At 44.0% G+C, this 20,955-nt stretch overlaps 1 protein-coding gene and 1 pseudogene across 1 annotated transcript in view; one reads left to right on the forward strand and one right to left on the reverse strand.

The window, feature by feature from the left end:
- The window catches only part of SDR16C5 (short chain dehydrogenase/reductase family 16C member 5), an 18,169-nt gene extending 13,433 nt beyond the window's left edge, over nucleotides 1-4,736 (forward strand). Inside the window, exons 6-7 of the mRNA XM_040487753.1 lie at nucleotides 355-480; nucleotides 2,219-4,736. Coding sequence (XP_040343687.1) covers nucleotides 355-480; nucleotides 2,219-2,312 — 220 coding nt within the window. The 3' untranslated portion in view covers nucleotides 2,313-4,736. The remainder of the gene's footprint in view (nucleotides 1-354; nucleotides 481-2,218) is intronic.
- Nucleotides 4,737-16,270: 11,534 nt separating this feature from the next.
- On the reverse strand, nucleotides 16,271-16,890 carry LOC121038347 (ATP synthase subunit ATP5MPL, mitochondrial-like; annotated as a pseudogene).
- Nucleotides 16,891-20,955: the final 4,065 nt, after the last annotated feature.

Genomic DNA, 20,955 nt, shown 5'->3' on the forward strand with positions numbered 1-20,955 from the left:
CCAAACACTGTCCTGCCCCCTTCCCTGTCTCCATGGAAAGACTGAGAATCACTGAAGGGACACAGATGCCCAAATCTGCATCTCATGGAGATGACGGGCAGCTATTTAATATGGTTTCACCTAGCTGCATATTGTGACCTGAGCGTATGAGTTAGAATCCTCTTGCGCCATTTCAAATTAAAGTTGTTATTATTGTGTTGATAGTAAAGCAGTGAATCTAGAAATAGGTCAAATTGGCAGGGAAAGAAGCAAGCAATAATGTCTTATAATCTTTCTTATCCCTGATTTGTGAGATGTATTGTTATTAATTTATTAACTTGGGCTTTTTTGTTTTTGCTTTTTTTCACTCCCTAGCCGTCCTTTTCTGTTACCGATTCTGGAACCAGAATACGTGGTTGAGAAGATAGTCGATGCTATCCTGAAAGAGAAAGTGTACTTATATGTGCCAAGGTTTTTATACTTCGCAATGGTTCTTAAAAGGTAAGAATATCACCTTCCTATGACTTCTCTAATAAGCCAGTCAATAACTTATCCCCTACCAGGAGGGGCCACTGAAAAACTGTCTGTTAAAGGACTGAACTTTGATCCCTTTATTGTGTCTATTTGCTGACATGATCTCAAATTCCCATAGTTGTAGTGTTTCCCGTGAGAGTCTAGAGAATGGAATTAGATTCTTCCCGCCCTCTTAGTATTGCATTATGGTCAAAAAGAAGTGTATTTCCTGAATGATCTGTGGACAGACTGAAGTGATTTTTTTTTTTTTTTAAGGAGAGATGATTTTTCTTGTGGGCATCATAGAATAATCATGTTGGAACAGATAATGTGTCCATGCTTCCTCGAGGACAGAGCCCCAAAGTTAAGGCCAGACAATAAGCCAAACATTTCAGGAATCTGTGGTATGGGTAAAGCTGGCAGTTGGAGGATAAATTTGGAGTATAAGATGGTTAAAAAAAAAAAAAAAATGGCGGGGGGGGGTGGACCTGAGAACATAACGACCTCTCGGAAGCACAAGAGAGCATCCTTGCTTGTTCTCTCTGCCCCCCATTGGGTTTCAGTGCTGAGACTCCCCACTGGGTTTCAGTGCTGAGACTCCCCATTGGGTTTCAGTGCTGAGACTCCCCATTGGGTTTCAGTGCTGAGACTCCCCATTGGGTTTCAGTGCTGAGACCTTCAGCGGCACTTTGTGGGCACGGGACCCCAGTTACAGGAATTGTGATGCCATATTGCTGCAGCTACTGCCGATCCCCACTATCTCAATTCATTTTCTGGACTGTAACAGGTCATCCAATTACACTCCCCCCTTCCCCCCCAGCCCCGCCCCCAGGGAATGTGCTTCCTGCTTTGCAAGGAAGCACATTCCATTACTGAACCACTCCCCTGCTGTGGCGTTGAAATCTGTGTTGTTTTAACGTTCCCTGGGTCTAGCTTGGCCATCTGGCACGATGAGCAATTCCAGTCCTCTGGGCAACAGTTGTTCATTATATGAACGTAGATATCATGGCTGGTAGCCATTGTCCCTCTTGCCTGAGGAAGTGCCTTTTTCTTTGCAGCTAATTGTATCTACTTTGTGCAACACACCGATGTCATTCCTACATCCTTTTGCTGGCCAGGCTTCACTTAGCACAAGAGTGGTACTGTGCCTGTGCTATTTAGTGTACCTCCCCTAGCTCTGTGGTGTGAATGTCAGGGTTGACAGGGTCTGTGCTCTGCTAGGAAAGGTGAGCAGGGGTGGAGAAGGTGAGCAGTCCTCGGCTGGATATTGCCAAAGGTCTGGAGACCTATTACATCTAATCCTCACAGGAGTCCCAAAAAAGAAAGATCGATGACTGGTTTCACACCTGTAGAAACAGGCTCCAGGGCTAAGTCATGTGCCTGAGCTGGCATATCAGTGACCAAGCTAGGACTCAAGGCAGGCTCGTCCAAATCCACCAGACTTCCCTGCTTCCCAGCAATCATTACATAGTGCAGTGGAGCTTTGGACACTGACATGAGGAGGGAGACAAGTGAATGCAAATAAAGCAAGGAGAGGTAGAGAGACTCCGGGCAAGTGTCCTCCCACGTAGTGGACAAACCCTGGGTGACCCTGAAGCATGCACACTAATGTGTGCCTATGCCAATGACTTCAGCTACAACAAGTCAGTGACACTGCACCTCAACTGAACTGGCAAAGGTGCTTTCATGGTAATAACCGAGGAAACTTCTCTCGTGTTCTCTTTAGTATCTTGCCTGTCAAGATAGCGTTGCTTCTGTCTGACTTTATGGGCATCTTTAACATAATGGATGGCTTCCTTTGCAAGAACAAGAAACACTAAAGACCAGCTCCACGGCCGATACCATCCGATACCCAGTGGTGCATAATGCTTATTTCGATGGAGAACAGCATTTTTGTCCAACAGGATGTATCTGGAAACTACAAGTACCCTTCTTTTTCTGTTATCTAGTCTCGTATTTTCAACTGATGCCTTTGCAAATAATGTTGCTATCTGCTTTTTGGCTAGGTTATTCTTTTTTTAATGAAAAAAAATAGCCTGTTTTTGTCAAGTCTGCTTGCAACAGATGGGAGAGAAAAATAATCCTCTCTCTCATGAACTGCCCTTTACTTTGGTCACGGGGGGGGGGGGGGGGGGGGGGGAGGTGGCTCAAGTGAAGCAGGGAACCGGAGTGAGAGGTGAGGAGCATGAATGAGTACATTAAAACCTTGCACTGCAAGTAACTTGTTCCGCAAGTGTTCCACAAGATGAGCAAACATTCCTAATAAGTTTTGACGTGATAAAGGAACGATGTCTTGCAATATGCGTAGTACGTGACAGCAAATGTCACGTGATCACGACTTAGCCAATGGTTCTTGAAATTCGCTTTGAGGTACAAGTGCTTTCGATTACAAGCACGCTTCCGGAACAAATTATGCTCGCAAACCAAGGTTTTACTGTAGATTGCTAGAATGCCCTCTTTACAGAGGACACAGGGCTCTGGGTTCTCTATCACCCTGCTCTCAGCCTTGGCCTTTTTGAGCCTATGCCACCAGGTGTAGGACAGGCCAGCCTCCCGTGTCCTTCTTCCCAACACAGTCACACCAACTCTGACTGCTTAATGCCCTGTGTGCTCACAGACTAAGTGCCAGTGCTGCTGAGTGTACATCAGGAGCCACTGTGTCAGGAAGCCTTCCTGCACATTCCCTGAATGAACTTGGGAGACAGTGACTCTAGCCCAAAGTCTACACAGGAGCACATTTTTTTTCCCTAGAAGAGATCAAAGAATGGTTGCTTCTGACTCTGAAAATGACATTTCTACTGAGCTAGTTTAACTGCTGCCTGCTAGTCCAGAAAACATATCCATGTGGTTAATTTCAAATGTTTAATTCAGCACTTCAGGTTGGGGTTCGTGTTGTATTTTTCCACAGAATGGGCAATTCTACGCGTTGGTATTCGTCGATGCTGCCTTTATCTCCAATCTGTTGTATTCTTGCAGCTTAATGGCCTGGCCAACTGCTCTCATGATTTGGATATTAACTATAAAAGCAAGGTTAAGAAAACTGTGTTCATTACCGTATCCCTGGAACTCCTTCGCAGCCTGGGAGGGGGCGCCTGCCTCGGGAGAGAAACAGCAGCCTTTGTCTCTTACCTTCTTTTGTACGGGGAGCAGGAAAGGATGAGAAGTGCTATGGAAGACCCTGTGAGAGTCAAAATAAACAAGTCATGAACGTCGTGGGGTAAGATGCTCTTAGAAAGGCAGTGGTCTCAGGCAGTGTGGAATCAGTGGAATCCACTACAGACTGATTTATCTTGAGCCGCCTGCATGATTCCGACTCTGCCCCTGTATTTCCGTTTCATTCAGAAAGCCTTAAAAAAAGGGGGGGGGGGGAGCCTTGTTTTATAATAATAAAAGCGATAGCTAAGGTTTCATTGTGCCTGGCACGAAGCTATGCGCTTTGCACACATTGTTACGCTAGACAAGCCTGTCACACCGTTTCTCAAAGAATAATAAAGGTATTTGGGGTATGCCAAAGAATAAAAGGCATTTTATTTCACAAGAGGGACATCCTACTCAACTGCAGATGCGTACTGAGCGACTCAAAAGGCCCTCTTAGCCTAACCGGCTAATGTTCCAAATCCTTGCTTAACAAGGTTAATTAAGAGAGAGGCACAATATCGCTCCTATATTACGATTCCAAAAGCGTATATTCTAGGGGCCTGTCTATTTAGCTGAAGAATAAAGAAGAGACTCGAGGGATTTAGGAGAACAAAGGTCTGGGGTATAGCGGGCAGCCACCACATCGTAACAGCATTAACAGCAATTATTTCTAATTGGAGTGCATCTTGGCGGGACCTCTACAAAGTCCTGAAATTCAATTGTGGTTTTACAGTACCCATAAAATTGTCTAAACAAATTCAGATTTACTTGAAGAGCTCATGTGAGAAGAGAGCGCATGTAAATGAGAGGGTTCCAGAGGGTAATGTGCACCAAGGTGACCTAATACAACGGGGAGCAAGTGTTCTCACTTGAACCGGGTTTCGTACTGGTCGTCGTTTGAAATGGAGTCCTAACGAAGCCATGATCAAGAGCCCAACATGGGAGCAACCCTTGAGAAAGGTTCAAGGACGAGAGCTGTACCTCAGGACCGGGCACTCTGCCCTCCAGGATGACGTCATCTAGCGTCCCGTAGTCCCCACGCTGCTCAAGAACCAAGAAGAACTCTTGGTATTCTGAGCTTGGCTGGATAAAAATAGGTGACCGTGTCCTTTTCCTTGTTCATTTGGTGATGCAGTGGGAGTCAGCTCAGGCTGCGTGCAAAATACCACAGACTGGGTGGCTTCGACCACAGAAATTTATTCTCTCGTAGTGTTAGAGGCTGGGAAGTCCAAAATCGAGATGCCAGAGAACACTGTTTCTGGTGAGGGCTCTCTTCCTGGCTTGCAGACGGCCTCTTCTCACTGTGTCTTCACACGGCCCTTCTTCCATGTGCGGGCACCGAGCGAGACCTGTAGCTGTTCCTCTTCCTATAAGGCCACTACTCCCCTCACGAGGGCCCCCCTGCCTGATCGGATCTGTCCTTGATTGCCTCCCCAAATCTCCATCTCCAAGCACCCCCACACTGCGGGTTTGGGGCCTCCCTGTATGAATTCGGAGAGATGTAAACAGTCCATGCCGATGCCAAGATAGAAAAGGAACTCCAGGCCATGAGCCATCTCTACGCTCCCACCGCGTCCTACCGCTGAGGGGGTCGCGGTTTGTCCAAGGAAAGCAGCTCGAATCTTGGAGGTAGAGTGAATTGGAGGTACCTGAAACACAAAGCAAAACTAAACCAATCCCAAGCTCTGAGAGTCAGCCCTCGAGAGAAACGTGACCAAGAATTGGGGCCAGCCGACCACAGCCGAGGCGACGCAAGACGCCCCAGGCGGAATGGTTCTGTGAAGAGATCTTGGGGCGGCCTAGGCACCTTCATTTCCAGGATAGTGACCTGTTTGGGGTTGATCCAGGCACCCCCAGCTCACTCTCCACCCCCCCCCCCATCACTCACTCTTCCCCAAGGGTAACCGCTCCTACCTCACCAAGAAAGTTGAATCCGACAAGTACAAACTCCCTCAGCGACTCAAACCAATATCTTCAGGGGCATTTCTTTCTGCCTCCACTTCCCCTCTTGTCCTCAGCCTCCGAGGAGGCAGTGAACCCGCTTGGGCTGACCCTGTGGCCTGTGCCCTCCACCCAAAGCCTTCCAGGGCTTTCTTGGAGGCACCTTCTTGCACACCCTCAACCTCTCCACCAAGAGTTGCTCCCTGCATCCTGTAGGCACACTAAACACCATGCAAAACTTCAAAATAATAAAAATAGGGGTGCCTGGGTGGCTCAGTCGGTTAAGCGTCTGACTTCGGCTCAGGACATGAGCTCATGGTTCGTGAGTTCGAGCCCCGCGTCGGGCTCTGTGCTCACAACCTGGAGCCTCCTTCGGATTCTGTGTTTCCATCTCTCTCTGCCCCTCCCCTGCTTGCGCTCTCTCAAAAATAAATAAACATTTTAAAATGTTTGTCTCTCTTAAAAATAAACATTTTTAAAAATTGTAAACAATAAAAATAAACTTTACAAAAATCTCCATCCCACTGGGGCAGCAACTCGCCCTGCTGTCCTTTAGCAGCATCATTTAAAATGGAGCCCAGAGGGATTTGTCCATCTCCTCTCCTCACGTTGGTTCCTAAGCCATCCAGCTTCCACATCCAACAGGGATCCCTGGGGATTTCATTCCTCATCTTATTTTACTTCTCATGATGATATTATTAATCTCTCTGCCCTTGGCCTTGGTATCATCGGCCTACTGGTCTCTTCCACTGCCCACTCCTTAAATTATCAGTTCTTTCAAGTTTCTGCCCTTGGATTCCTCATGGCGTAGATGCCCTGGGGACTTCTAACCACGCCCATTACTCCTCCTCCCTCCCCCCCCCCACCCCCCTGCAGGGCTCCCTCCACACCATCCAGACTAGAAATCCCGGGGCAATGCTCTACTTCTGTTGGACTGCGTCTCTCACTTCCCCCATCCTTTAGGAATCAAATCTACTCTGCCTCTCCACCATCACCGGCAGGTGATTTTTCCCTCTGGGTCCCCGGTGCTACCACCTTAGTTCAGGCTCTTTCCACTTCCACCTGCATCAAGGTTTGCTCACTCCGTTAGGCTCGCATTCAGCTGGGGTAACCGAAAACCCAATGTCAGGAGGACTGAAAGAAGGTGGCAGTGTGTTTCTCTCCGATATTTAAGGTAGCTGTTCGGGTTAGTACGGTGCTCCGTGTATCAGGGACCCAAACTCCTGGGCGCATCTGCTCCGCACGGCTTGCAGCCCGAACGTCGTTCATGGGCACAGTCTACAGTGACCGCTAAAACCTCGGCCGTTATGCCCAAGTTCCAAGCTGCAGGAATCCAGAGAAAGCAGAGAGCACCCGTACCTCTTTTAAAAAAACAATCCACGGACGCAGCGCACCTCACAAACACCACATCGTATTACCCAGAATTAGTCACATGACTAGACCGACCTGCAAAGGATGCTGGCTGTGCTCTCTATTTTGCACGGCTGTGAGCCAGCCAAAGGTCAGGCGTTCCGTTATTTTCGAAAAAGACAAGAGCAGAAGTTGGGTGTCGACTTACAGTTTCTGCCATAGTCTACTTCCTCAAATATCTACGCGTACCCTTCTTATCAGACAGAACCCACAGGCCAGGCCCACCTCAAGGCCCTGCCCAGTCACTGCATGCCATGCCAAGTCTAGAATTTCTGGTGCCAGGCAGCACTCTCAATCAAATCCACAGATGCCCCTGCTTGGCCTGATGACCAAGAGAGTAAAGGACAAGCCATTTACCCTCATCACACCCAATACACAGTGATGCATGAGAAGCAGGATGACCACGACTAGGAAGAGAGGAAGAGAAAAGAAACAAAATGAAAGACAAAAAAAGAGGGGGGGTGGAAAGAATCTCCCCTTCAAGAACAGTGGGGGCCAGAGGAAACACAGTGCTGGTCCACAGCCGTGGGTTCCGGCTGAGCAGAATCCCCAGGACTCTCTTGCTCAGGTGAGGTTGCCTGGTTCTGCTCGCTGAAGTGTTTCCTTGCTCTTGCCTTTGCCCTGCGGGGCCCCGGAGCGCTCTTTGTTGTTTATTTTTCCAAGACCACATCGGAGGGAAGCTTTGAAGACTCTACCCTTCCTCGCGACTGCATAGATTAGACAGCCTCAGACTAGAGGTGTGAAGAATTACAAAGTGTTTCAAGCCCAGCCCCCGTTTGCTTTGACGATACTGTTCACTCAATCAATGACTCAGCGGGCTTCTGATGGCTTTATCTCATCCAAATCGTTGGGCATTTGAATCATTGCCAAAAATCTTGCTTGGGTAAAGCTTTTTTTTTCTTTAATGTTTATTTATTTTTGACAGAGAGAGAGAGAGAGAGAGAGCGAGAGAGAGCATAAGAGGGAGAGGGGCAAAGAGAGAGGGACAGAATCCGAAGCAGGCTCCAGGCTCTGAGCGGTCAGCACAGAGCCCGACGCAGGGCTGGGACTCAAACTCGTGAACCACGAGATCATGACCTGAGCTGAAGTCGGACGCTCTGTTACTGGTATCCGTGCTCTTCCCATGCCTGCCTTTTCCTCTTTCTCCATTTAGGGGAGACTTTCCCGGGCCGTCTGAAGTAAAATTTTAGGAGATAGGCTGCAGCCATCCTTTGATATTTGCTGATGTGCTGGATCCCATGTCTGGCAGACATCCCTTAATGGAAAGGGCTGGAAAAGGATTTGGGACCACAGTCTTACTTCTGCTAAAGCCTTGGAACTCCAAGGGTTCCAAGGGCTTCCTACCACAGACGGTGTTGGCTGTTCCAAACACCCAAGGCTCTGATGGCCGCCCTCTCAGTTCATCAAGCTTGCAGGTGGAGGGGACCCCCTTACACCTCTGCCTGCACACAGCGCCCTCCAGTTTGAGTTCAAATCCATGAGGCTCTGCTTAAAACAGCACAGCAGCACTCTGAATTAGTCTTACCTTTTCGCCTCGTGCTACAATCTTATGCAGTGGGCGATATCGTTTTTAAGGTAAAAATAAGGCCATTTAAACCAAATGTTTCCATGGCCAAACAGATATTGCCAGATTTCTAGTGTGTAAGATTCTGAGCACCTGCCCCTTCCGACCTGAGAACTTCAACTTGGTTATACTGTATATTATTTCTGTGTCTGCCGTGCGCAGCACTCCTCTGCCAGGTACTGAGTTCTGTATTAGTTTAAAAATGAGACTCAGGGAGACAGTCTCTCCTTTGCTGTCCCCCCCCCCCCCACCGCTGCTCCCTTAACTAATGAATAATTTTTTTTAAGCGAGAGTCAGCTATGACACTGATCCTCAATAACAGTGATTTAAGAACTATAAATCTGTGCTCTCTGTTGTGTGGAAGTCCGGAGGTAGGCGAACCACGTCTTCTTTGTTGGTTCTGCTCTAGGAAGTGCCAGGGGCCTGCGCCACTGACAGCCCTCACCCTGCCATCCCGGGAGTGTGGCCGCCATTATTATCAGCAAGATGGCCGCCACCATAGCCACCTTCCAGGCAGCAGATGTAGGAACGGATAAAGACAAAAGAAACAAAGGCACCACTTTGCCTTCTCAGAATATTCTAGAAGCAGCCACCCAACACTCTCTTCCAACATTATGAGTCACATGCAAGTGAGACTGGAAACTGTAGCTTTTCCTACAGTAGCTGTGACTCCCTCTAATAACTGCACGAGTTTGTAAGAGTGAGCAAAAATGGACATTGGGTGTCTTGGCCACAGGTCTCTCCCAAGACACAGCTGAGGATTCCCATCAGTTTAGCGATGCACCTTAGGTCTGGTGACTTGAACTTTCCGAAGCCCTTTTCCAATTCTGCAAAAGACTGTACTCGCTCATTTGACTGTTGTAGGGACTAAGTGAGTTGGCTTATAAAATGCCTAATGTAGGGTTTGGCAAATACTCGATAAACACCCATCAAAACTAGGTCCCCTAACTAAACTCTGGCCTTGAACTTCGAGTTTGTGGCAATGTGTCTGGTACTACTTGAAATCTCTTTAAATTACATTTATTACAGAGGTACATATATTACATCTCTTACATGTAAGAGATTACATGTATATCTGTTTATACACATGTATGGATAATGTGTGATGTACATTATACATAGATGTATAATGTACATTATACATACATATATGTAATAATATATATTCATGATATACATTTAATGTACATATTATTTACTATAATTTTTAAAATGTTTTTAAAATGCATTTTTTAACCTGTGTGTGAAAGGTATTTTAGTATTTCATTGTAAGAAGTGGAATTCAGGACTATGGATTAGTATAGGATATATGTTCTTTTAATTCTTTGTAATCTAAATGCCTTTGCCTGCCTTTGAGAGTATAGCAAAAAAAGAGAAAATACAATGTTCTACTTTGAGTTTCTACTTATGTTATTAGTCAGTGTACTCTATGTAGACCATTTATGTCAATATAATTTTGGATAAACTTTGGATTTTGACTCTCTTTCTCCTTATGGTTCTTTGTTCCCCCTTTCCTCCTCATTTTCTCCTTTCTAGCTTCTCTGTCTCTTGTCTCTCTGTCTTTCTCTCTATTCCTTTCTTCCTTTCAAAAATCCGTCCTTTATATTTGGTGTGCCTGGCTGGGTCAGTCGGTAGAGGATGCGACTCTTGATCTCAGGGTTGTGAGTTCCAGTCTCACATTGGTCGTGGAGCCTACTTTAAAAATATATATCCTTTACGTTTGCAAAGTATTATGTACTAGGTATGCAAATATATGTTACAAGCCGTTAAGTGGGCCATTTTCCTGATGTCTTGATGTTTTGAATTTTTGGCTGAAGCCATAAAGCTGAGAACATAGGTGATAAGTACTTTTATGTCCAAAAAAAGGCGGGTGTTAGCTATACCCATGCAGGACTAGTTAATGGATCGCAGCTTTAGGTTTGGGGTTGCATCTTCTAAACTTCAGACTTCATCTCTGACCTGGAACTCATCATCCCCATGTCTGACCACAAGAATCTAGATAAAGTGTGAATCTATTACTTTTCTTTGACCCATCAGAGACCTGAGAGACATCTGTGACCTGGAAACCTGGAGAAACGAGATCTTTCAGAGAGATGCAGCCAGAACCTGCTCCCTGAAGCAAAGCCACTGGCTCTGTACACTTGCAGGAACACTTAAATGGTAATTCGGACAAAATGCTGGGGGCCGAACATGAGTTAGCCTGGCAGTGCAAAACTCTCGGGGCTCGAAGTCTCTGGAGGGCTCCCACACGTAAGTGGGCTTAACCTCCAGGAATCCCAATCAGTTCTCACAGTGAAGCTCTGAGAAAGATCCCCTCCGGGCTCGGGGGAAGAGGGATCCTTGTGAAAGAAGCCCAGAACCTTCTCTATAATAAGACCTACTCTTGGGGCGCCTGGGTGGCTCAGTCGGTGAAGCGTCCGACTTCAGCTCAGGTCATGATCTCGCGGTCTGTGAGTTCGAGCCCCGTGTCGGTCTCTGGGCTGATGGCTCGGAGCCTGGAGCCTGCTTCCGATTCTGTGTCTCCCTCTCTCTCTGCCCCTCCCCCGTTCATGCTCTGTCTCTCTCTGTCTCAAAAATAAATAAACATTAAATAAATAAATAAATAAATAAATAAGACCTACTCTCCTGGAAAAGGACTTTGCCAGTCTCATCCCAGCGTGGAGAAGGACATTCCTCCTCACTCCAGCCCTACCGTCCCACCTAAAGGGAAAAAAACAGTCAACACAGGCCAGGGCTTCAAGGACGCAGATGGGAATGCTGCGGCCTGGGAAGGAAGGGGGTGGGGGTGGGGGCAGGGAAAAGGTACACCCCTGGACAAACATTTGCGAGAGGTACAACTTGGAGAAACAGGTCCACTGGAAGGCTGAGATCTAATCAGAAGCTTTTGGAATTCTACCCTTCTCCCCACTCCGTAGTACACACCAACAGAGCCCCAGCATAACAGCAGACTACAGCTGAAAACACGGCAAGGCACAGGCTCTCCCTCTCTCTCTGAAAAGAAATACTTAGGGAAACCCAAAGATTCCAGAGGACGGAGAAACAATGGCCCTAGAGGGATTTGAAGCCCTTGGCACTTATGGCCACAGCAAACATTAAGCACAGCCCATTGACTCCCGTTTCTATGACCGAATAAAACATGCTCAGCTTTCAACAAAAATTTACACAGCATGCCAAAAAGCAAGAAAAAACACAGTCTGCAGAGACAAAGTACCATCAGACCCAGACTCAGATATGACAGACATGTTGAAGTTATCAGGCCCATGGGGACAGAAGCTTCTGCACTTGGGACCCTCCTAGGCTTTATGTACCTCTTCATCTGGCTTTTCATCTATATCCTTTATAATATCCTTTATCATAAACTGGTAAACATGAGTACATGTTTTTCTGAGTTCTTTGAGGCATCCTAGCATATTAATTGAAGTGGAAGAAAGGTTCCTGGGAACCTCCAACTTATAGCCAGTGGCTCAGAAGTATAGGTAACAACCTGGACTTGAAATTGCCTTCTAAAGTGGGGGAAGTCTTATGGGACGAAGGCCTGTCAACCTTAAAAGCAAAACAGCCAGTTATTTTACCAGCAGAATGAGTTTATTGAGGAATAGCAGAGAAATTGCAGTTCAGGACACAAAAGCTATGGCAAACCATAACACAGTTGAAAAATCAAAGGAAAAGAAGGTTACTTTGTAGAGAAGAGAAGGAAGTTGGGAGGGGCTGCATGAATGAAATCCATTGGAGGAAAATGAGAGTTCAGGGTAGTGATGGTTTCTCATTGGCTGAGCTGTGGTATTTTCTTATTGGCTGAGCTTGTTGCTAGGTCAGGAGAAATTCTCCCTTCCTCCTTCTGAGGTGGTAAAGTAGGCTTCTTCCTGCTCGTATTGCAAGGTACATTTCTTCCTGCTGGGGCCTGCGAGGGACAAATGATTCGACATAGGAGCTCCCCTTCTGGTCTCCTGACTCCCTTTTAAATGAGGTTTCCTCTATTAAGTTTCGCATTTCCCTCTTTTGATCAAGATCTTTCTTTCAAAGCATTGATTGGGAGTCAGGTTTTCCATATTTAGTGGTCTTGCCCCTCTGTAACAGGAAAGACATTTCCTTGTTGTCATGTCCTTTTTTGGAGAGAAAGTACATGGCAGTTGGAAAACATGTAAGGCCACATTTGAGTAACAGAGAATGTTAGGAAGGAGAACTTTCAGGTACTTACCTAAAGTCTGTATCTCACCAAGACTGTAAATGTTAGAGATCATCTCAAAGCACGGAGCTAGCCTCACCCTATTGGGTGTGTCAGTTCTACAAAAGTTTGACAAGTAACAGGTACAAGACCTTAATTATGTAAAGCAAAATAAAAAATACTATGACAAATGCAGCTTGTATAATGGTCCTAGCCAGGAGCCCAAACCCGTAGGTAACTAGGTACATAGGTTAAAAGACCAGGAGTCACCAGATGAAATTTTTCGTAACCAATGGGCTTATTCCCTGATCTTGTGTAATCGAATTTCTACCTCTCCAGGGGCCTTTACCCATGTATTTGCTATTTGGCAAATAGCTATAAGGCAGGACTTGCTATTACACAGACACCTTATTATTTAGCAAGTAGGTAATCAAGGGCTATACAGTTATCTAAGACTAGCCTAGCCAATGTGTCAAGTGATCATAGTTGGGCTGTTATTCCTTCAGCTGTGGAATCAACTAGCTCTCTTAATGTGAGGGAGAGGTTTCTGATTCTCTTTCTTTGGCACTTACTACCATCTAGGGGGAAAAAAAAAACTCAGCGTCATGTATGCTCCCCAGAAGCTCCTGTTTAAAGCAGCTCTGAAGGTTTAATGAGGGAAACCAATTGGAGATTTCTTATTTATTATGGATGTTGACAGGGACAGTTAAACATCCCAATAAGTATTGACCTTCAATTCACCGGCTATCTAAACATTCACATGCCCATGGGTAATACTGTATGTCACAGACAAAAACTGAAGCCAGTGCAGGGAAACAGATCATGGGAGAAATTGGTTACAGGTAAGGCCAAGGGATCTTTGGCAACATGAACAGATCAGAGTTTCTGCTGACAAATCCAACAGTCAGAAAGGTTCCCCCCCACACATACTTAGCAATGGCCTGGGAGATACAGATAACGGTGCTCTCTTCCCAGGCCAATGCCAGAGTAAAGGACATAAAGAAAAGAATAAAGGGCTTTATGTTTAGTTAAAGTAGAAAGTCCTAATCCATCAAATTTGGAGAAAGCAGTCTACCTTGATGTCAGATCACTGTCCTCCTGGTCAATTTGATTTGGAAACCTCCAGGACTTGCATGGGACTGGATGTCAGGAAAAACCTCCTTCAGATGTCCGGTGTGCAGTCAAGGCTCAAGTCCCTGAAGTTTGGCTGCCATCCCAGTAATGGGAAAGACTTCTTATAGTCCCTTCCAAGGAGATTTAGGAGCAGTCTTCATTCTTTGGTGATTCCAAATCAGATGAGCGGGACAAAATTGGAAGTGATAGGTTGAAGAGTTGTAGCCAGATATTTGAGGAAACCAGGAGAATTCAGGATCCAGCCTAGTTTACAGGTATATAGCCAAACCTCAAAGACAATTAACAGGGCTAGAATCTAACGTAGACAAAGGTGCAAACATATTTTTTTCTCTCTACATGCCCCATCTCTCTACAAGTATCCCCATTTTTTTTTTTAACTAAAGATAAAACTAATTCGTTTGCATTAAACTTGGCCTGGTTACTCACACACATGTAGCAGAAATATTGATTTACCTTGTAAGTTCTTTTTAAGACTGATTTGCTGGAACTTTTCATAAGGCGTCTCAGATTGAACTGTCATTGCCTCTGAGGCCAGGAAGCCAAGTCAAGGACTGGCCGTCAGATTTATCTGGAATACCATTTCAGTCAAAGTCTCGGTAATATAGCCAGTGCCTTCGGTTGTGTCCTGTTACAAGAAGAAGAGATTTTTAATACACGTATGCAAACAACTATCATGTCATGAAAAGAACACTCAAGCAAGAGTTTCCAAACTCTAAAGGGATCAGGTAGGCAGAAAGAAATAAACGTGTTCCTCTTTGTTTACAAAGGTATACTTTATCAAATTGCTCTAAGTCACAGATAGCTCGAGACCAAAGCTTTTTAAAATCTGAATGAGCCAAAGCATTAAGGAAAGAGCAGTATTTCAAAGAGTCATAAGAGTAATAATCACCCTCCTTAGTTCATTTAAACCCAGATAATTGCTACTCGTTCTACTTGAATCTAGTATGTACAATAGAAATTCTTACCTAGTTTGGTTTCATGCTCCTCAAGGTATCACAAACCTCTATTTGTCAAAAGTCCTCTCCATGAATCTCCTTGAAACTCAGGTACTTTTGTGGGAACATTTTTGTAAAAGCTTCAGAGTAAAACAATAGCTACCCATGAAGAGACTGAAAGATGCTCATTTTCAAACCCCTGAGGAGAGTTCCTTATAACGGAATTGACAAGGAAATTTGGTGATTTCTGTCACATGCCACATTTGAAGATAATAATTGGAATTATGACTGATAACATTATACTAAGACATATCAGGTTTCCAAGAATTTCACACAATTTCTGGAACACCTACATACCTACGTAAATAAAACATAAAGAAGGCTTAGTATTACTTCTTTTTTTCCTTTTCGGTGGGGGGTGGGGAGGGGCAGGTGGGGAGAGAGAGAATCCCAAGCAGACTCCACACTCAGTGCAGAGCCCAGCACGGGGCTTGATCTCACGACCCTGGGATCATGACCTAAGCTGAAATCAAGAGTCAGATGTTCAACTGACTGAGCCACCCAGGCTCCCCCTTAGTATTACTTCTTATTTTACAATGCTTCCTATATAATTTAACATAGCAAATCAGCCTAATTAGTTTAACATCTCCCTTTTTCTAAGAAGAGAGAACAAATCTTTTGAGATGTTCCAGAGACTCTCTGGAAAATCTAAACATTAGGTTGACTACAAAAGACTGTATTTCAAATTTGATTTGGGGGGAAGTTTGTCAAAAATATCAAAAGGTTTTAAAACACTTGGTCTAATCAGATCTAGGTCACCATGAAATAATACTCAGTTATCCATTTAACCATAGTGACAACAAAAGACTTCATAGGCAAACATAGAAGATCACAGGGTTCTGAGCGAAATTTAGCTCTTTTAATATTGTGTGTTCTACTAGATTTAAGTAATCAAAGACCTGATACGGACAATAAATACAGGAAACTATTTTGACAAAAAGATCACTTAAAAGTAAGGGAGGGGCGCCTGGGTGGCTCAGTCGGTTAAGCATATGACTTCGGCTCAAGTCATGATCTCACGGTTCGTGAGTTCGAGCCCCACATCGGGCTCTGTGCTGACAGCTCAGAGCCTGGAGCCTGCTTTGGATTCTGTGTTTCCCTCTCTCTCTCTGCCCCTCCCCCACTTGCGCTCTTTCTCTCTCTCTCTTTCTCAAAAATAAACATTAAAAAATTTTTTTTCTTAAAAAAAGGTAAGGGAAACCCTTTGTTTATAATTTCTTATGAAAAGGAGATCAACAATTCAAGAAAACTTTCAGTAGATAAAAGAAAATTCAGGTTTGGTTTTGCATAAGTACACTATTGATATCAAAGTTTCCTTTTAGCCTTTTAGCCTTTCAATTCATTTAGCTTGACCATGCATAAAATTTCTTTCTCAAGATTCCTTTCCACAAGCCTTCTACAAGTTGTTTGTTTGTTTGTTTGTTTGTTTGTTTGTTTTTTACATAGGATTTTGTCCTATGTTCTTCCTCTCTAAACGGTCTTGCTTTCAAACAAAATTACTTTCTTTTCCCTCAACAAAAATGCCTCACTATTCTCCATACCTCCTCTTCTAGAAAACACACATCCTGCTTTCCTTGCTTGTTTCCCTTATTATTTTCAGTAGTCTTAATTACATTTATATATATGTTTTTTGCACCTCACAGGTACATTTAATTCACACCAGAAAGGAAACAACACATCTACAGATGTATAGCGATGCTCCATGGTCCCATCCAACAGGGCTCGCTGAGATTCGCAGCCAGCCTGATGTCCCATCGGATGTAAAGCTGGTTAATGATTACCACGAGCAGGTGGAGAACTCAAAGCTTTCAGAGCTTTACTTCCTTTATCAGCATTCCTGATTTCATAAACGATGAAGCCCATCAACCCCATTCCTACCCAAATCTACCAGTAAACTTGGCTATGGTAGGGTTTCGTGGGGACCCAAACATTTTCAACAAGGCTTTGAAGCATCACGGTGCAGGACACCCAGATCAGGCCACCCCAACCAGCAAGGCCAACGAGTGGGAAAGGTGACTGAGGGCACGTCGTTTATTGGCATTCTTAACCATTTGAACCCAACCTTAATTTCCAGTGAAAACTCAGAAGTAAGCAATGGTGAACTTCCTGTGACATCAGCTTTCTTTAGATTGGCACATTTATTAAAATAGGGTAATAGGATATGCATAGGCCTTTTCAGTATAGCACTAACCCATCCAAATATGTTTTAGTTTCTCTGTCACAAGAAGCCAAAAGTACGTAAAACTGTGCTCATAATCAATGATTCAGTTTTATGTTATTTGGCAACGATCTAGATCTTTAATGACTATCTATCATCTAATTTAACTTAGCAAAACTCCAAGGTTTTAAGTTACCAAAAAGATTGGGGTAAACTATTTAAGTAGACATGAATATTGTTGAAAAGTTCATTTATAAACTATTATCTTATACCTATTAATAAAGGATTTTTAATAATTATGTTTAGATTCGTCATGAAAATTATATGAGATATTAAACAGTTAACCATCATCTTGAATTATCATTTTTGCTGACAAAGTTCTAAGAGACAACACGAATTCATTTGACCTTTAGTAAGCCTGAGTAGAATAAAAGTATTATATTTAGTGCTGAAAGCTCTAAAAGCATGACTGTCTTAATTAAACCAACAAGACTAAAGCAGCTTTAATACTGAATTTTTTCCCTAAATCACATGAACCTAAAATTCATTCGGATTAAGTTTCTTTTTTTTTTTTTTTCAACGTTTTTATTTATTTTTGGGACAGAGAGAGACAGAGCATGAACGGGGGAGGGGCAGAGAGAGAGGGAGACACAGAATCGGAAACAGGCTCCAGGCTCTGAGCCATCAGCCCAGAGCCTGACGCGGGGCTCGAACCCACGGACCGCGAGATCGTGACCTGGCTGAAGTCGGACGCTTAACCGACTGCGCCACCCAGGCGCCCCTCGGATTAAGTTTCTATTATATTTCTGAGAATTTAATTTATTTAAGTGTTTCGTGTTCTTTAAGCCAATTAAATAGATCTCTTTTAGAAATTAATTTTGAAAATACCATCTGGAGGTAAAAAATACCACACATCTACACCTCCACAGAGACGCACATGAACGTACAGACAGATGCAAACACAGACGTTATACCTCCCATTTTAAAATGTCTGCCATGAATTAGATACGATAATACAACGCTCACGAATTATAAAAGGAATTGAATTGACTCAAATAACTTTCCTTCTTTCCTTCTCCTTCTGATAAAAATTGCTGTCTTTTAAACATTGCAAAGTTTGCATATCAAAGAGATGGTCCAGGTAAGAGTTCTGGAGAACTCCGGAATTTTGGAGAAGACCCTGGGTAGAATCTTGACAGCACAAGGCACATGGGAAAAAAATGCAAGATTTTGGTTCACTCGGCCCAATACGTACAATCCTTTGGGATGAATAGGAGAGGCTTGGGGTTTGGTAAATAGGATTGGTGGGCTTGGAATTGTTTCCGGAGCCACACCTGTGGTCCTGCAAAGACTAAATTTGTACAAAGATACCCATTTTTAATTCATGGAAGAATTCAGTTGCCACCTAAATGATATCAAAGGCCTGGTGCCCCCATCCACCATTCACCTGTTAGAATGTTTTTCTTTCCCTCTGAGTACATTTAGCTTAGAGGAGAAGGCCTAACAACAAAATTCTATTGGCCTCTGAATACCAGCTTCCAATTTGGTCAAATTTATGATAGCAAAGTTACTAAATCCTTTCAAATGTCTTGTCAGATTTACCTGGGACAGACAGTACCTATTTCTGGCAGCATTAAATAATTCCATGGGCCCAAGAGACATCTTCCAAGAGGGTATAAAATGCATTCTCTTCACAAGATCTAAAGTCACTCCCAAAGATAGCCAAAAGGACTGACAAACTGTATGTCCCAGGCAGGCAAAAAGTCAAGCCAAGTTTGTAAAATGAGGCCAACAAGAAGGCAATAGCTACTCTGGGAGACAAAGTATCAATAGCAAATCAATCTGGATTTGGAAAGGAAGGAGCAATGTGAAATTTTATTTTCCTCTCTTGACTGGGCTTAGAAGTTAATCTATTTACAAAAGCTTGCAAGAATCCTCCCTGGTTTACGAAATTCTTTTTTTTTTTTTTAATTTTTAATCTTTATTTATTTTTGAGAGAGAGCATGTGAGCAGGGGAGGAGCAGAGAGAGAGAGGGGGAGACACAGAATTGGAAGCAGGTTCCAGGCTCTGAGCTGTCAGCATAGAGACTGACGCGGGGCTTGAACTCATGGACCGTGAGATCATGACCTGAGCCGAAGTCGGTTGCTTAACCGACTGAGCCACCCAGGCGCCCCAAGAAATTCTTTAACTATGGCTCCTAGCTTGGCCTTTGACCAGGGAGTAAAAAATACCCAAGGAGGACTATCCCTCACATTGGGCGGTCTTATTTTCAAAAGGTAGCTGTTTAATAGAATGGGAAGGCAATTTTAGACAATTTTGGACTGCGTACTCAAATAAAGAAGGTAAAGGGCAATTACAGCCCCTTTAGTCAGTTCTATAATCTTCTGTGTGTTATCCTTTAGGTCTTTAATTTTTCGTTGGTCTTTTGCAATGAATCTTTTAATGAGAGTATTACGAAATTTTGCAATCTTTTGGAGGCTCCTGCATGCCAGTTAAAATAGGTATCCTATTCTCCTTGTTTTTCAATTTTGGAGATGCAGCTGTCTAATTTAGTTTTGAGAAAAACAAGTTTAGCAAGGTAGAAAGTTCCTCATAATGGCCATTGAAAATCTAAATTATCTTTAGTTAAGCTGGGCCATTTAGTTAAGAATGCACATGAGGAGGCACTATAGTTTTTAAACATTAAAACCAACTGGGACCCCTGCAGGGTGGAGTCTCCTCAAAGTATTTAGAGGACTGGGATCCCATTACTCACAACCAGAAGCTCACAAAAACAAAAAAGTACTCACCAGAAAGGACAAAGCCTTCACGAAAACAAAAAGGACAAAGCCTTTGAACAGATCCCTAAATAAAGCCTGGAGAGCTTAAAACACGAGGAGAGTAGAGCTTGGATACAGGAAAAACATACCTCAAACTCCAGGGTCAGTGACAAAAGAGTGAGCTCAATGGCCTCAGTGGGTATTGACAAGGGTCTGCTCACCAGCCTTGGAGCTGTTGAGGTCTTTTCTGGATCCCACGTCTATGACACCAAGCAATGCCAACCTTAAAAGTAGAACAGCCAGTTATTTGACCAGCCAAATGGGTTTATTTGGCAACAGCAAAGGAACTGCAATCCAGGACGTGCAACCTATGGCAAACCAGTGGCAAGTCTGGAGATCAAAGAAGAGGAGAGAAAGCAAGAGAGTGGGGAGGGGCCACATGCCACATAAAACTGTAGTGTTATTTAAGAGCGGACTCACATTGGGGTGCCTGGGTGCCTCAGTCGGTTGAGTGTCCAACTTTGGCTCAGGTCATAATCTCGCAGTTTGTGGGTTCGAGCCCCTCGTTGGGCTCTGTGCTGACAGCTCAGAGCCTGGGGCCTGTTTCAGATTCTGCGTCTCTCTCTCTCTCTGCCCGCCGCCCCCCGACTCACTCTCTCTCCTTCAAAAACAAATAAGCATTAAAAAAAAAATTTTTTTAAGAGTGGGCTCACATTAATCAAAACTATATAAGCTAAACTCTAGAGCAACCATTAAAATTTTCTAAGAAGTATAATTGACCCCCATGAGGAGATAAAATAGAATTATATAAAATGTTCAATTAAACTAGAGAAGGCAGAAAAAGATGGAAGAAAGAAACAAAGGACAAATGCAACAAGTAGAAAATGCTTGATTAATCTACATAAATAATCACTTTATTTCTTTTATTTACTTTTTGATGTTTATTTTTTAGAGAGAGCACAAGCAGGGGAGGGGCAGAGAGAGAGGGTAACACAGAATCTGAAGCAGGCTCCAGGCTTTGAACTGTCAGTACAGAGTCCGACGACGGGACTTGGACCCACGAACCGTGAGATCATGACCTGAGCTGAAGTCGGACACTTAACCAACTAAACCATCCAGGTGCCCCATAGATAAAGAATCACTTTAAATGTGATTGGTAAATGCACCAATTAAAAGACAAAAATTTTCAAGGTGGACT

The sequence above is a fragment of the Herpailurus yagouaroundi genome, unplaced genomic scaffold (assembly GCF_014898765.1).
Source record: "Herpailurus yagouaroundi ecotype Mexico unplaced genomic scaffold, PumYag 165, whole genome shotgun sequence".
Lineage (NCBI taxonomy): Eukaryota > Metazoa > Chordata > Mammalia > Carnivora > Felidae > Herpailurus > Herpailurus yagouaroundi.